General features: G+C 41.8%; 1 protein-coding gene, 4 non-coding genes and 1 pseudogene across 6 annotated transcripts; all 6 read right to left on the reverse strand.

Moving 5' to 3' along the window:
• Positions 1-111: 111 nt before the first annotated feature.
• On the reverse strand, positions 112-3,709 carry CUNH18orf32 (chromosome unknown C18orf32 homolog). Of its 2 annotated transcripts, none has more exons than XM_004623642.2 (3): positions 3,483-3,709; positions 1,390-1,577; positions 112-800 (listed from the first exon to the last, which is right to left on the reverse strand). In XM_004623642.2, the coding sequence occupies exons 2-3, from the start codon at positions 1,552-1,554 to the stop codon at positions 735-737; spliced, it is 231 nt and encodes a 76-aa protein (XP_004623699.1). In that variant the 5' UTR covers positions 1,555-1,577; positions 3,483-3,709; the 3' UTR covers positions 112-734. The 2 variants fall into 2 exon arrangements, with proteins under 2 accessions (XP_004623699.1, XP_023570551.1); XM_023714783.1 differs by having other exon boundaries at positions 1,390-1,580.
• Positions 3,710-5,828: 2,119 nt separating this feature from the next.
• LOC111816957 lies at positions 5,829-5,893 on the reverse strand. Its single transcript, XR_002821262.1, has one exon. It is a non-coding gene; the product is annotated as a small nucleolar RNA SNORD58 (small nucleolar RNA).
• Positions 5,894-7,665: 1,772 nt separating this feature from the next.
• On the reverse strand, positions 7,666-7,730 carry LOC111816955. Its single transcript, XR_002821260.1, has one exon. It is a non-coding gene; the product is annotated as a small nucleolar RNA SNORD58 (small nucleolar RNA).
• A 513-nt stretch (positions 7,731-8,243) lies between these two features.
• Positions 8,244-8,308, reverse strand: LOC111816954. The gene has a single exon (XR_002821259.1). It is a non-coding gene; the product is annotated as a small nucleolar RNA SNORD58 (small nucleolar RNA).
• A 309-nt stretch (positions 8,309-8,617) lies between these two features.
• Positions 8,618-8,683, reverse strand: LOC111816956. Its single transcript, XR_002821261.1, has one exon. It is a non-coding gene; the product is annotated as a small nucleolar RNA SNORD58 (small nucleolar RNA).
• Positions 8,684-10,621: 1,938 nt separating this feature from the next.
• On the reverse strand, positions 10,622-11,729 carry LOC101565269 (annotated as a pseudogene).
• Positions 11,730-13,272: the final 1,543 nt, after the last annotated feature.

Below are 13,272 nucleotides of genomic sequence, written 5' to 3' on the forward strand. Positions count from 1 at the left end.
CAGGGATTGAACTCAGGTCTTGTGCTTGCCAGGGAAGCGCTTATTCCACTGAGCCATCACCCGGCCCAGAAAATTTGCCTTTTAAATAATGACTTTAAAAAGATAAAGAGCCACTAGATAAACTGAATGTTTAATACATTTGTAGGAAGAAATGCAACAAAGAATTTATACAATGGAAATTTGTGTAGAAGATGCTTCATTTTTCAAGTAAGTTTCCTATTTTCACCTATCTTTTCCAGAGCAATAAATAATAACTACCATTCTCATGAACAAACTGCTTCACTATGTTGGACAGTAATTATACCTTTATGTTTCATATCACTGTCATCCATTTCATGGTATAATTTATAGCACTCAAATTTAAAAAGTACACAGAAATTAGAGTACAATAGCAGTCAAATTCATATGAAAATAGGTGAGAGGCTCAAGGATTGTAAGTACTGATTTAGTAACCAAGTGTCTACTGCACAAACCTTCAATTTGTTCATACTGTTAAAAATGGCATTAATGGAAATGAGCTACTTTAATGAACAAGGAACTAGGAATGAGGTCATTAAATACAATTAAGTGTATTTTAAATATAAATACATTTCCTGATTAGTATCAGGTGAATATCTAAACTGTCTACCCTGAATTCTGGTCTCAGAGAAAAAGGTCAGAGATAATTACAAAGAAGGTGCTTCATATTGTCAGGTCCATTTTTAAAACAATTGAGCTCCTGTGGGAAAATGGCATTAGTCTTTCTTTTTATCAGAGATCTCTGGTGGTCCTTTTGTTGGTAATCCGCTTATATCTGCACCCTGAAATGAAACATTTTTAAGAATTATTACCAAAAAAATATATTATTACAAAAAAAGTATTCATTGTAAGAGACTCTTTTTTTTTTTTTGCAGTACTGGGGATTGAACTCAGGACCTTGCGACTGAGCCATTTCCCTGGTCCCAAAAGACACTCTCTTTATTTTTTAAGGTCTTTTTTTGGGGGGCAGAACTGGGGTTTGAACTCAGACCCTTGAGCTTGCCAGGGAAGCACTTACTCTATTGAGCCATCTCCCCAGCTCTACACTCTCTTTAGAAACAGAAAATAAACAAGAATGAAACAATTCTGGTTCCAGAAATGTGTAGGTTGATGAAACAAGCATAGTGGAACACAAAGTTGAACCCAATAACTACCAATGCTAAAGACAATAACTACCTAAATATTCATCCTCAAATTTTTGTCTTGGTCATAAGGCAAGGGATAACTTCATTCACCAGAGGTCTAGTTGAAAAACTTAACCCAAATGTTACTGACAAATTATTGAAGCTTCATATTCTAAAAATTTGTCCTTCTGAAATTGTTACTCAAGTACCACCCCTTCACTTTATTCAAGGCATCTGAAATTCTTACCTTACAGTCTACTTGGCTTTTATTTTTATCACTGGATTCTTGTACAGCTTTTCCAGGCCATATACGACTAACAAAAGGTGAAATCAGAGGGTATATGTATGGCTCCAGGAATTTTTTGTAGATCCAGAGCAGAATTGGAATGACTATGCAAGGAATGCACACCATTGTCACAGGCTCGAGGTCCTAAATTGCTGATACAGATAAAGTAAAAATTAGTTCACCTTACACTACTGATTGAAGGACTTTACCTAACTTAAGGTATCAAAGTTACAGTGAAAAAATTTCAATCAGTTAAAAAATATATGAATATTCTATTAGCAAGGTAAAGGAACAACAGGTGTAGACACGAATGGTGAGATGCCAATGTCCAAACCTATCCAATCACTGCTCCCCGTCATAAATCTGACAATAAAGAGAAAACAGATAGTAGCTGCTAGCTTACAAACACCAACTAATTAACACCCCCCCCCACACACACACAAATAGGGAGACTGAGTACTCTCAGATAAAGAAGTGGGAGGTATAGTGGGGCATGGTGGCTCACAGGTGTAATCCCAGCACTCAGGAGGCTGAGGAAGGATCTTGGGGAGTTTGAGATCAGCCTGGGCTACAAAGGGAACTCAAGGCCAGCCTGAACAGTGAAATGCAGTCTCAAAGAGAGGAGAGAAAGACAGAAAGAAGGGAGGGAGGGAAAAAAGGGAGGTACAACACACTATGACTTACGTTCCTTTTAGATATACAGAACACTTAGGATAAATAAACTCCCAATTTCTAGGCTTCAGGATCTGACTATCAATTTGCCAAATCTTTCAACACTAAAGACAAATTCTGTAATAGGAAACTTACCAAGATACTACTTTGTAAGATTCCTAGGATAAAAATCATCTGGCTTTTCCCAGGCAACAACTCTCCTTTGATACACTTTGTTTTCTCTTTTCCCTCCCCGCCCTCCCACCACCCCAGCTTGAACTAGGTCAATATTCATGCAAGGTATGTGGTCTTCCACTGAGCTACACCCTCAGACCTCTTTTCCTTACAAGGACATAATTTAAGATGTGCTGAATAATAGAAAATTTTACTCAAATCTGTGTGCACACAACTAAAATCCTAGCACCTGGGGAACTGAGTTAGAAGGATTCCAATAGAGACAAGCAGGGGCAATTTAGCAAGACTCTGAAAAGGGCTGGAGATACACAGCTGAGTGTTAGAGCACTTGTCCAACATGTGCAAAGCCCTAGCTTCAATGTCCAGAAAGGTACAAGTAGGATGGCCTACTTTAAAAAACAAGCTTCAAACTGGGCATGGTGGCACATACCTGTATTCCCAGCACTCAAGAGGCTAAGGAGTAGAATCGCTGTGAGTTCGAGTCCAGCTGGCGGCTACAAAGTGAGTTCACAGCCAGCCTTAACTCCATGGCGAGACTCTCTCTCTCTCTTTTTTTTTTTTTTTTTTTTTTTTTCTTTTTTTGCGGAACCGGGGATTGAACTCAGATCCTTGCGTTTGCCAGTCAAGCGCTTATCCTACTGAGCCATCTCCCCGGCCCCATAGACTCTGTCTCTTATAATTCATTTTTTATCTTTGTAGTTGATGTCTTAAATAAGTTTCCCCACATGTAAATAAGTTAGTAAAAACAAATGCAAATAGTCAAACCACAATCATGGTTTTCATAAAACTTTAGCTTTGTTCAAAAGAAGTTATTTGCATTTATCTCATCCTCATAAATGTTTCAACGTTTTATTTTACACACTGACAACGGGTTAGAAAAGCCTAGAAGGTGGGGAGCGGAGAAACTAATCATTTTAACTATTTTCCAAGCAAACAAAATGGATTAAGTCACTGTAGAGTCATCCACTTTCACTAGACTTAGCCCAAGACTACGTAAAAAGCCATTTGGAAGGAACACGAGTCAAAGGCGCCATGAGAAACGGAGCCACAGGCAGGAGCAACCGCAAGGATCACGGCGGTATTTATAAAAATATAAATACCACAACAGGAAACGTACATGGAGGCACCAAGGGCGGCGGGGCGCAGAACGGCCGGCGCCACGGGCAGAGGAGGCCGGGAGGCAGGGCACGCGAGGGAGCAAGGCATACCGTGACAGTCCGGCGCGGTGTTTCGGGCTGGGGGCTGCGGCAGGCTGGGCGGCCAGAAGAGTCGCGCACCGGCCCGGGACCGCGTGAACACGGCGCTCTGGAGCCTTTCGAACCACTCGAAACGTAAGAGGATAGAGCCCAACCCGGCCCGACCCCACAGAACCTTCCAACTGCACCTCAAGTCACCCACGAAGCCCAGGAGGCAAACGCTGCACTTCCGGTGGGAGGGACGAGAGGCGTGCAGCCAATGGGCATCTTCGCAGGGTCCGACAAAGCACGCTAGCGCTGCTCAGCCAATAGTCACCTTCGAGGGACCAACAAAGGCACGTTACGTCAGCACACGGACGGACGTACAGGTCGTAAAGTTGACACCTAGGTAAGGCTGGCGGAGGCAGCAGTCCGCGTTCCCTAGGGCGAGAACCTGCGCTCCTCAAAGGAAAACTGAGCTAGTAAACTGAGAAGGATCCACTTCAGTGGGCCAGCACCCACAGGATAGGTTTCACGGCCTACATGGATACAATGTTTGCAGACGAAGTTGTGGTTTGGCTGTTTGCTAAAACAAGTATTTTTAAATCAAGGGACTTCAGTGTTAATACCGCTGGTCCTTACCAAGTTAGATGCTATTGGCTAACAACAGGTTGTCAAACACGAGCCCGACAGAAATTTTAGTGAGACCTTGTCTCAAAGGCCTGACCACCAGGATGTTACCTGCATCAAGTACCTAATCTGCAGCTCTCAAGACTGCCAACTTCATGAAGCTCCTGCAACACCTGACATCACCTCAAACTTTATAGCGAACCCAGGCATTTTAATTTTGTGTGGCCAGCTCAGCCCAGCAGGGGGCGGGGCTGGCTGGCGTGTGGTGCTGGGGGATTGAACCGCGGTCCCTGTGCTTTGCTAAGCTTGTTCTAAGTAGGTACTTTAGACCACTGAGCCATCTCACCAGCCCCAAACCCAGGCATTTTGGAGATAGCATCATTCCCAAACCTGCGGAGTCCAAGCTCACCTCAGTCTCAATTGTTTTTTTTTTTAATTTTTTAAACATTTATTGTGTGTGTGTGTGTGTGTGTGTGTGGCCACCTCAGCCCACCAGGGGGCGGGGCCGGCTGGCATGTGGTGCTGGGGGATTGAACCGCGGTCCCTGTGCTTTGCCAAGCTTGTTCCAAGTAGGGGCTTTAGACCACTGAGCCATCTCGCCAGCCCAGTCTCAATTGTTTTTGAAAAATATATACAGAACATCCATGAAACACAGTATAGGCACATTTACATAATTTCTGCACTTCAGGTTTCAGTAGGAATACAAATCTGTCTAGGTGACTTATACCTTGCAGCTCGGCACAATAGCCCTGGCTGGCTTCAATCCCCTGTGCACATTTAACTACTCAAGCCTGTTTTTGATACAGGGTTTCACTAAACAGTCCAGGCTAGCCACAAACTCAGAAGTCCTGTTTCAGCTCTCCCAATGGATTACAGGTTCACATCACCATACCAGTCCACTGCATTTAAATGAGTGAACTGTGCTCTAAATTTTGGTAAAGATACTAAGCCAGAATGTTTTCAGGAATTTCCCTATTCCATTTCCTGTTTAGTCAGCCTATCAGTTGTGAACACATGGCATGTGTGCTGCACTGGGTTTGTTTACATCACTGAAAGCTCTAGAAGGTTTGCCACCACCGACTAGTCAATATCCCATCTCAAAAAGTAAAAAAACTCACAACAAACTATGTTTTAGTCAAATTAAGCCCAGTTAATCCATCTGATAAGGACACCTAAAATGTTTACAAGGGCTAGCCAAACAGCTCAGCGGATTAAAGCGCCTGAGACTGGGCATGCTAGCACGCTCACCTGTAAACAGGCAGATCACTAGGAGTCTGATCTAGTAGTGAGACCCTGAACACCCTGTAAGCCCTTCCCTAAAAATACAAAAATGAAATGTTAACAGACAACATTAATTTTATTTGCATTTATTTTATGCTTAATTTATTCCCGTGCCATAAGTTTTTGTTTCTTCAGTTTCTTCTGGGATATCTGAGGAAAGAAAAAAAAAACAAACATTAAGTTTTTAGGAGAAACCCACAGTAAGTACTGGGAGGGTTTCAACCTTTGCAGAAGACTAACGGCCCAAGAGCAAGGAGAGGATACTTAAGTGAGAACATTAATAGAAGTTGATTGTAAAAACTACAGAATCATTCTCAGGTGCTTTCTTGGCTTAACGAACTGAACATGATCATTTGCTAAAAATATGCTTATTAGCACTTTAAAAGTGATACATAGCTAATTGTTATCAAACATATTATTACTCAATAAACAAACTAGGGTCACTAAAGTTAAAATAAAAATAAAAAGGTTGCTCAGAACAGCTTCCTTTCATGGTGATTCCAAAGGTGTCCTAAGATAAGTCATCACAGCAACCAAGTATTTCTAGTATTATATACAAACAAAACTGAGGTACTAAGTTGCTTACCTTTTTCTTCTGTGCAACTTCCTCTTCTGGTTTGGGAACAATTTGTTCCTTTTCAGTAAGGATCATCTCAATATGGCAGGGGGAGCTCATATATGGATTAATCCGGCCATGAGCTCTATAAGTACGGCGGCACATCTTGGGTGCTTTGTTCACCTGGATATGTTCAATAACCAGAGAATCTACATCTAAACCCTGGGAAAAAAGATAAATCAGAAAAAAAAAAAAAAAAAAAAAGGATAAAAGTCAGGTTTAAAAAACTTAAAGGACACGCAGAACAGTAACTTTTGGCACCACAACTGTGCCACTGGCAATACAGATTCCCAATCATGCCACAAGCCCTTTAATGAAACTAGCACCCGAGTTATCAGAGTTATCACTGAATTGAATGCACTAAATGCTTTTTTTCAAGCTGGGCACGGTGGTACACTCCTATAATCTCAGGACTTGGGACAGCTTGACCTACACAGCCAAGACCCTATCTCAAAAACAAGCAAACAAAGTGGGTAGGGTTCTTTTGTTGCAGTACTGAGGATTTAATTCAGGACCTTATACATGCACAGCAAATACTTTAGCACTGAGCTGTATTCCTGGCCCTTCATTTTGAGCCGCTGTTGCCTAATTGAACAAGATGAAGATTACCAGTGTGTACTACTGCTCCAGGGTTTTTGAGACAGGGTCTCACTGTGCTGTAAGCTGGCTTTAAAATCACAATCCTCCAGCTTCAGTAACTGCAACTTTATGCCACCATGCCAGGCTCTGCATGTTGAGTGAATGACCCTAAAGGTCATCAATGAGTAAGAGGTACAAGATAAGGTAAAGCCATAAAACTTTAGAACGAAATTCTAGCTCTGAACTATACTCTTAATGCTCCCTTTGGCAGCACATACACTAGAATCAGGATACTAGACTATCAGATGCAAATGGATAATGGAGAAACGTGCCTTATGAACTACCACTGTTAACTCTTACCTCAAATTTACCATTTCTTTTCCTTACAAATATAGGCAACAAACCATATTAATAGGGCTATCACACTGGGTATGCTACCACACCCAGCTCCTGGGAGGATGAAAACAGGAGGATCACTAGGAGTCCAATCTGTAGCAAGACTATACTAAATATATATATTAAAAAAAGAGGGGCTGGGGAGATAGCTCGGTAGGATAAGCGCTTGCCTGGCAAGCTCAAGGGCCTGAGTTCAATCCCCAGTTCTCCAAAAAAAGAAAACAAAAAATAGGGCTATCACTATGATAACCGTATTACCAAAAAAGTCTGCAACACAGCAAAATTACGGGCATTTGTTTAAATACTTTATGTTCCCGAAACTTTATGGACCAAATGCTCTACCACACACCCCCAGACTAGGAATAATACCTACAAGCAGGGAGAAGACCAGGCTTGTTTATAAAAAGATTTTAGGCAAAAAAATTTGACATGATCTACTTGCTGAGAACCAAGACAACCAAGGACATAAGGGTGAAACAATCATCTAAACTGCAAGTACACCGAGCTATTATGGATCTGGGTACCTTAAGTTCAGCATTACTCTCTGCATTTTTAAGCATGTGCAGCAAAAATTCAGCACTCTTTTTGGGCCACCGACCCTGTGTCCAGCCCCACTGTTTGGCCTGAAAGAAAATAAAGGGAAGCAATTATAGACATTTTCCTTGTTTTGTATCAACACACAAGACAAGACAAATTATTTTGTCCACCATCATGGTTGCTCAGAACATGGTTTATTTCATGGTTAATCCAAAGGTGTCCTAAGTTGGTCATCACTGCAACCAGAAAGTGCCTAATAAAAGGCAGATCTTACCTAATCTCTCTTCAACAACTAACAATTCTCACCTGGGCACACCTACCAACTCCACCATTGTAACGCCGGAATGGTACACATTGCTTCTTTAACGTGACATCCTTGAGATACTTGGTGGCCTTTCGGATATGCATACCCTTGATGGCCTGGGCAGTTTCACGCGTGTTCTAAACAAGTAATAAAGTTTTGGTTAACCACGTCAAAGCATTGATTTTTACAGCAAACTGTGATGACTTTGTAGCTAAGTAAAATCCCACCTTTTTTGGGGAGTGGGTGGAACTGGGGATTAAACTCAGGCCCTTGCGCAAGTGCTTATTCTACTAAACTATCTCCCTGGCCCCTCCACCATCTTTTATTTATAATGTTGGGTCCCACCCTGACTTGCATACTGCCTTCAAGCAGTTTTTGGTAGTTTTACTTTCTCAAGTGCTAAATCAAAGTGCCTGTTATGCCCTGATGATCAATTTCTACATAACAGGTAGCTGCTCAGAATTTATTCCTTTTCATGGTAAATCCAAAGGTGTCCTAAGAAAGGCATCATCGCAGCTACTTTATTAAAGCAAAAGCTACTAATACTGGTAAAACTTTAGATCTTAGTCATAATTTCCCTACCTTAAAGTGAACGCGAAGATTTGAGCCTCTTGATTTGCATGCTAGAAAATAAAAATGTTTTTGTTTATTTCGGGTTCTACATTCACGGCCAAAAAGAAAAAGGAGTTATGTTGTACTCACATTTTGTGGGGTTTTCTGGGTCAAGAGAGTAGCGAACCATTTTCACAGGTCACCTGGAAGACAGTATTATTTGGTAATACACTTGCACTAACCAATGCAATTTAAAATAGTACTGGTGCCAGGGCTGCTCAGAGAGTAGTTGTTTTCATTTTAAATCCAAAGGTGTCCTAAGAAACGTCATCATCGCAGCCGTCCTTTACTTTAGCCAGCGTTCTTCCAACACGGACAGCACCGATCAAGCGCCTCATTCACCCTCTCCGTTCCCCTTGGAACCATTTCAATCCAATCGCAGCTCTTTTAAGTGAAACAGGACGCGTCAGTACGGCAAAATGCAAGGCCAACTTCCAGACCTGCAGAGAAGCCGAACTCGCGCAGCTTCCCTGCAACCTCGACCCACCACCGAGGGCGATCCTACGCGCAGCGCTCCGCCGAAACGGGCAAAGTCTCGATCCAACTTTATTTCTTCTCTGCGCTCCAAAGCCACAAACGCGCCACTACCTACTCATCGCGGGACAGTGGATCTCCGCGCCCACACCAGCGGACGAGCGGTCCCCCCCCCCCCCCGATTCCCGCTCATCCTATTCCTCTGTACCCCGCATAAACTGGCAGATCGCTGTGCAGTAAATCGGGCGCTCCCGCACCTCCCTACGTGCAAGGGGACACCTCTTCCAGCGATGAATCAAAGTTCTAGGAGTTCCCCTCCCAGCAGATTTGATATCGCTGCTCACAAAGCCAGGATGGCGAAGATGTCCAGAGGATTAAACACACGGAGCAAGAAAACACAACACTCACCTAAGGCCGCTTACAGGAAGAGGAAGAGCGATGGTTTCTGGGAGAGTTCATGAGAACGCGACCTCTCGCGAGATTTCAAGTCGATGAAACGCGATCTAAGGAAAGGGCAGAGGGGAGAATCAAGGGATTCCGTTCCGTGTATCTTTTTCCCCCCCGTATATCTTAAAATGATTTATAAGCTACATTCCTCCTTAGGCACTGTCTCAAAATTCTTTCTTCATATCCAGAAATAATTACACGTTTTAACTATCAGTCCGTTGAGAACAGGGTGTAATTCCAAGGCAAGGTCACATATTAGTAGATGCGAACACAACACTTTTTATTATTTATTTCTAAATTTAAATTTTATTTAAACTTTTTAATTTAAAAAAGTATTTATCGAGGGCCGGCCAAATAGCTCAGCGGATTAAAGCACCTCCAATCAGACAAAGGGGTCGTAGGTTTGATCCCACCGCCTCCGGGGCAAGCTGAGACGGCAGTAGAGACTGGGGGTGGTGGCACACACGCCTGTCATCCTAGTACTTGGGAGGCTACAAACAGGTGGATCACTACAAGTGTGATCTAGTAGTGAGACCCTGAACACCCTGTAGACCCTTCCGTAAAATACAAAAAACAAAACACAAAAATAAAGTATCTACCTATGTATTTTTTGCTGTGCTAAATTGTCCCCTCAAGTACCCTTGAGATGACACTACTTTCAAATCCCATCTCCTCTCCCCCCTCCAGGACTGTCATTTATTAGCTGCCTGGAGACAGCTTATGTGAATTGTCCGTGCCTCAGTTTCCTTATATTTCCTTGTATTACATGGAGATAATAAGAGAATTGCTAAGAAGATTAAACAGATTGCAGAACACTTAGAGTTGTCCTGACACATGCGAAGTGCTATCTAAATACTAGTAAGTAAAAAACAAAAATCATTAACTGTTTTAGAAAGTGATTTCCTAAATAAACAGCATGGCAAATACTAGATTTTTTTTGTTTGTTTGTTAAATTTTATTTAGCATTTTTATATAGAACACAAAATCCTTTGGTAATCAAGTCTAACAAACTATGTATCTTTTTTCATAGGAAAGCACAAGAAGACGACAAAAATATCACGAATCTTCAGAACGTGTGAATAAAGTAAAGAATTTCCCACAAAAATCTAGCTATGTGTACTTCCCAGATTCATTTTATGAATCCTGTCGAGATTGTACCAGTCCATACAAGATCACCAAGTCACAGTCTCCAGCCTGGTCTACATGCTCTTCAACAACTGGTATAGAAGTCACAGACTTACAAATTTCTGCAGGATTTTGGTCTACAATTTCCCAGTTTACTCTGAGTGAAGAGGTACATTTTTATGGCTTCATCATATTTTTGCTTTTGATACTGGTATGTCTTGCTCTATATTTTCTTTGAAAATATCAAATAAAATTCTGATAATTTTTCAAGTTTCCAGTTCTTCACAGAAATGTTATGTACTCATTTCAGGGTTTCCTTCCAGACATCTTCAAGGTAACTGGTTTACTACAGTATGGACATTCACCAAATATGATGTTAAAACTCTGTCTACTAGTGAGCAGTCCTCTCAACCACTCATATAAGCATATGTGATGAAAAGGCTGCCCACAGTGGGGATTATTGCACACTTGATCAGGAATTGCACCATCAAGTTGATAGGTGTAACAAAGTCCACAATCCACAGTAAAATCAGATTTTTCCAGAATAGTATGAGCTGGAAAATCAATTTCTAGAACATCTTTCAAATTTTGTAATAGACTATATTCTGGATCCCACAAATGCATGTTTCTGCTCAGCTTAAATCCCATAGGTTTTACAACATGGTCAGCTCCAAGAAAGCAGCACTCAGGAAGCATGGTAGGATGCCTGGGATCTACCTCTGTGTTTATGGAAGCATTATTCCCTAGTGCAATTCTGTGAGCTGTTGCACTCCGGGTAGGTTTCTGTGGCTCAAGTACCCATGTCTTCTCATCAATTTCATCCATGGTATCCCAAAATGCCTTCAGTTATTCCAATGCTGCCAAAAACTGACCATGGATGCTTATTAAGGAGCTCTGTGGTGTCCAGGAAACAGAAAATGGAACAGGAAAATCCACAAAACAATCAGGTGATTCTTCAGGGTACTTTGCATTCAACTTGACAGTGATTAGATGCTCTCTACCGGAAGCACCTTCTGCTTTTAACTTGATGGTACTGAAGCAAGTGTCCACATATACAAGTCTGTTGGAGTATTTCATGGTATCCATTAAGTATTTTTTCAGCTGCCAACTACACAATAATCTTGCATTCTTCAGTTGTAAATCTTCAGGCAACAAAATTTTAAGGTGGAAGTCTCTTCCCTGAGCCGAGATGAATCCTTCATACACTGTTTTTGTCAGATTCTGGGGCAGAAGCAGCGGGTACTGGCGCAACAGGTCCACCTCTGTGTGCGCCATGGCGCAGGGGCAAATACTAGATTTTTTAAAAAAAAACTATCTTCATAGGATTTAATCACATCTAAATTCTGTTGCAAAATTGCAGATATTTTATTGTATTTTTTCAGCATAATTTTACTATTTATTATAATAATAAACAGTACAATGGAAAAATCACTCAAATTCTGAACATAGTACTGTGTAAAAAAATCACATATAAAGATTATGTATGAGATTATAAGATTTCATTTTATGAAAAAGAAAATTATTCTATAAGTCATCATCAGCGTTTGTCTTTGGAGAGGTGTGACTGAAACAAGCTAGCTTACAAGTGCTGTATCCTAAAAGTACACTTAGAAACAAGGGAGCTGAATGCACCACTCCCTACTCTTCACCACACCACCCTAAGGACTATTCATGCTTCTGATATAGGGACGTGAAATTCCCAACCTGGCCTGAATGAGTTTCTGTTCTCTAAAACCAAAGAATGAATTTTAGGAACAAACGGAGGCTGAAGGTAAAACTTTATCGGAAAGGAAAGCTTCTGTCGGAGAGGGACAGAAGGGGGTCCTGAGCAGGTTGCCCAGGAAGCTGTCTCCTTCAGGTTATTTTTATAGGACAAAACCATGCAGGGCTAAGGTAGAGACAAAGGGGTCCCACTTAGGCAGATACAGGCTGAGACAAAACTATGGTCAACCAATGGGATTACAAGCACCATTGCCCAGGTAAAATTTATTAGGCCTAGGACCAAATGGGGTAGCGAGTCACATAGCAAGCGGGTGACCTTATCTTGTGGCCTTCAGTCAATGATTCTTCCCGACTAATGAGCAATCCTGGATGCCAACTTTAGGGAGGTCAGCATTCGTTTGATCTTTAGGTCTGGCTCACACCAGGAGCATCTCCCCAGTAAGCTGTCTGGTCTTTGTCATCCCCTTCGAGGGCCTGTCCCTGTCTAACTACCTACAATATTTCTATCTAACTCAGGCTGCCTGCAACACTTCCACAGTCCTAAAACAAGGATGTTGTGTGAGCCACCTCCCTTCTCTCCAATCATAAACATAGCACCAGTCTAATGATGACCCAGGTTTAAACTAGGAGGTCTGATACCCAAGTCAGCAGATGACAGACACTAGTGAGACAAGGGAGGCACTTAAGAGTCATAATGTGTGACCCTTTAAATGCTGGAAGTTGGAGTTAGCGAGCCTCCTTTTATCTTGCTTCGACCTTCTGCCTGTTCCTATTCATTCCTAGACAGCTACTTAGCAACCTACTATGAGGTGTATGATTGGTAATTCATTCCTTCTCAGGCATAAGAACATGGGTTTTTTTTTTTTTTTTTTCATATATTTAGTACAGGGTCTACAGGGTCTTACTATATAGATAGGATTCGTGATGTTGCAGGCAGCCTGAGTTAGATAGAAATACTGTAGGTAGTTAGATAGGGTCAGGCCCTCGAAGGAGATGACAAAGGCCAGACACCTTACTGGGGAGGTGATCCTTGTGTGAGCCAGACCTAAAGATCAAACGAATGCTGACCTCCCTAAAGTTGGCATCCAGGATTGCTCATT

Source organism: Octodon degus, unplaced genomic scaffold (assembly GCF_000260255.1).
Source record: "Octodon degus isolate 3935 unplaced genomic scaffold, OctDeg1.0 scaffold00003, whole genome shotgun sequence".
NCBI classification, from domain to species: Eukaryota; Metazoa; Chordata; class Mammalia; order Rodentia; family Octodontidae; genus Octodon; species Octodon degus.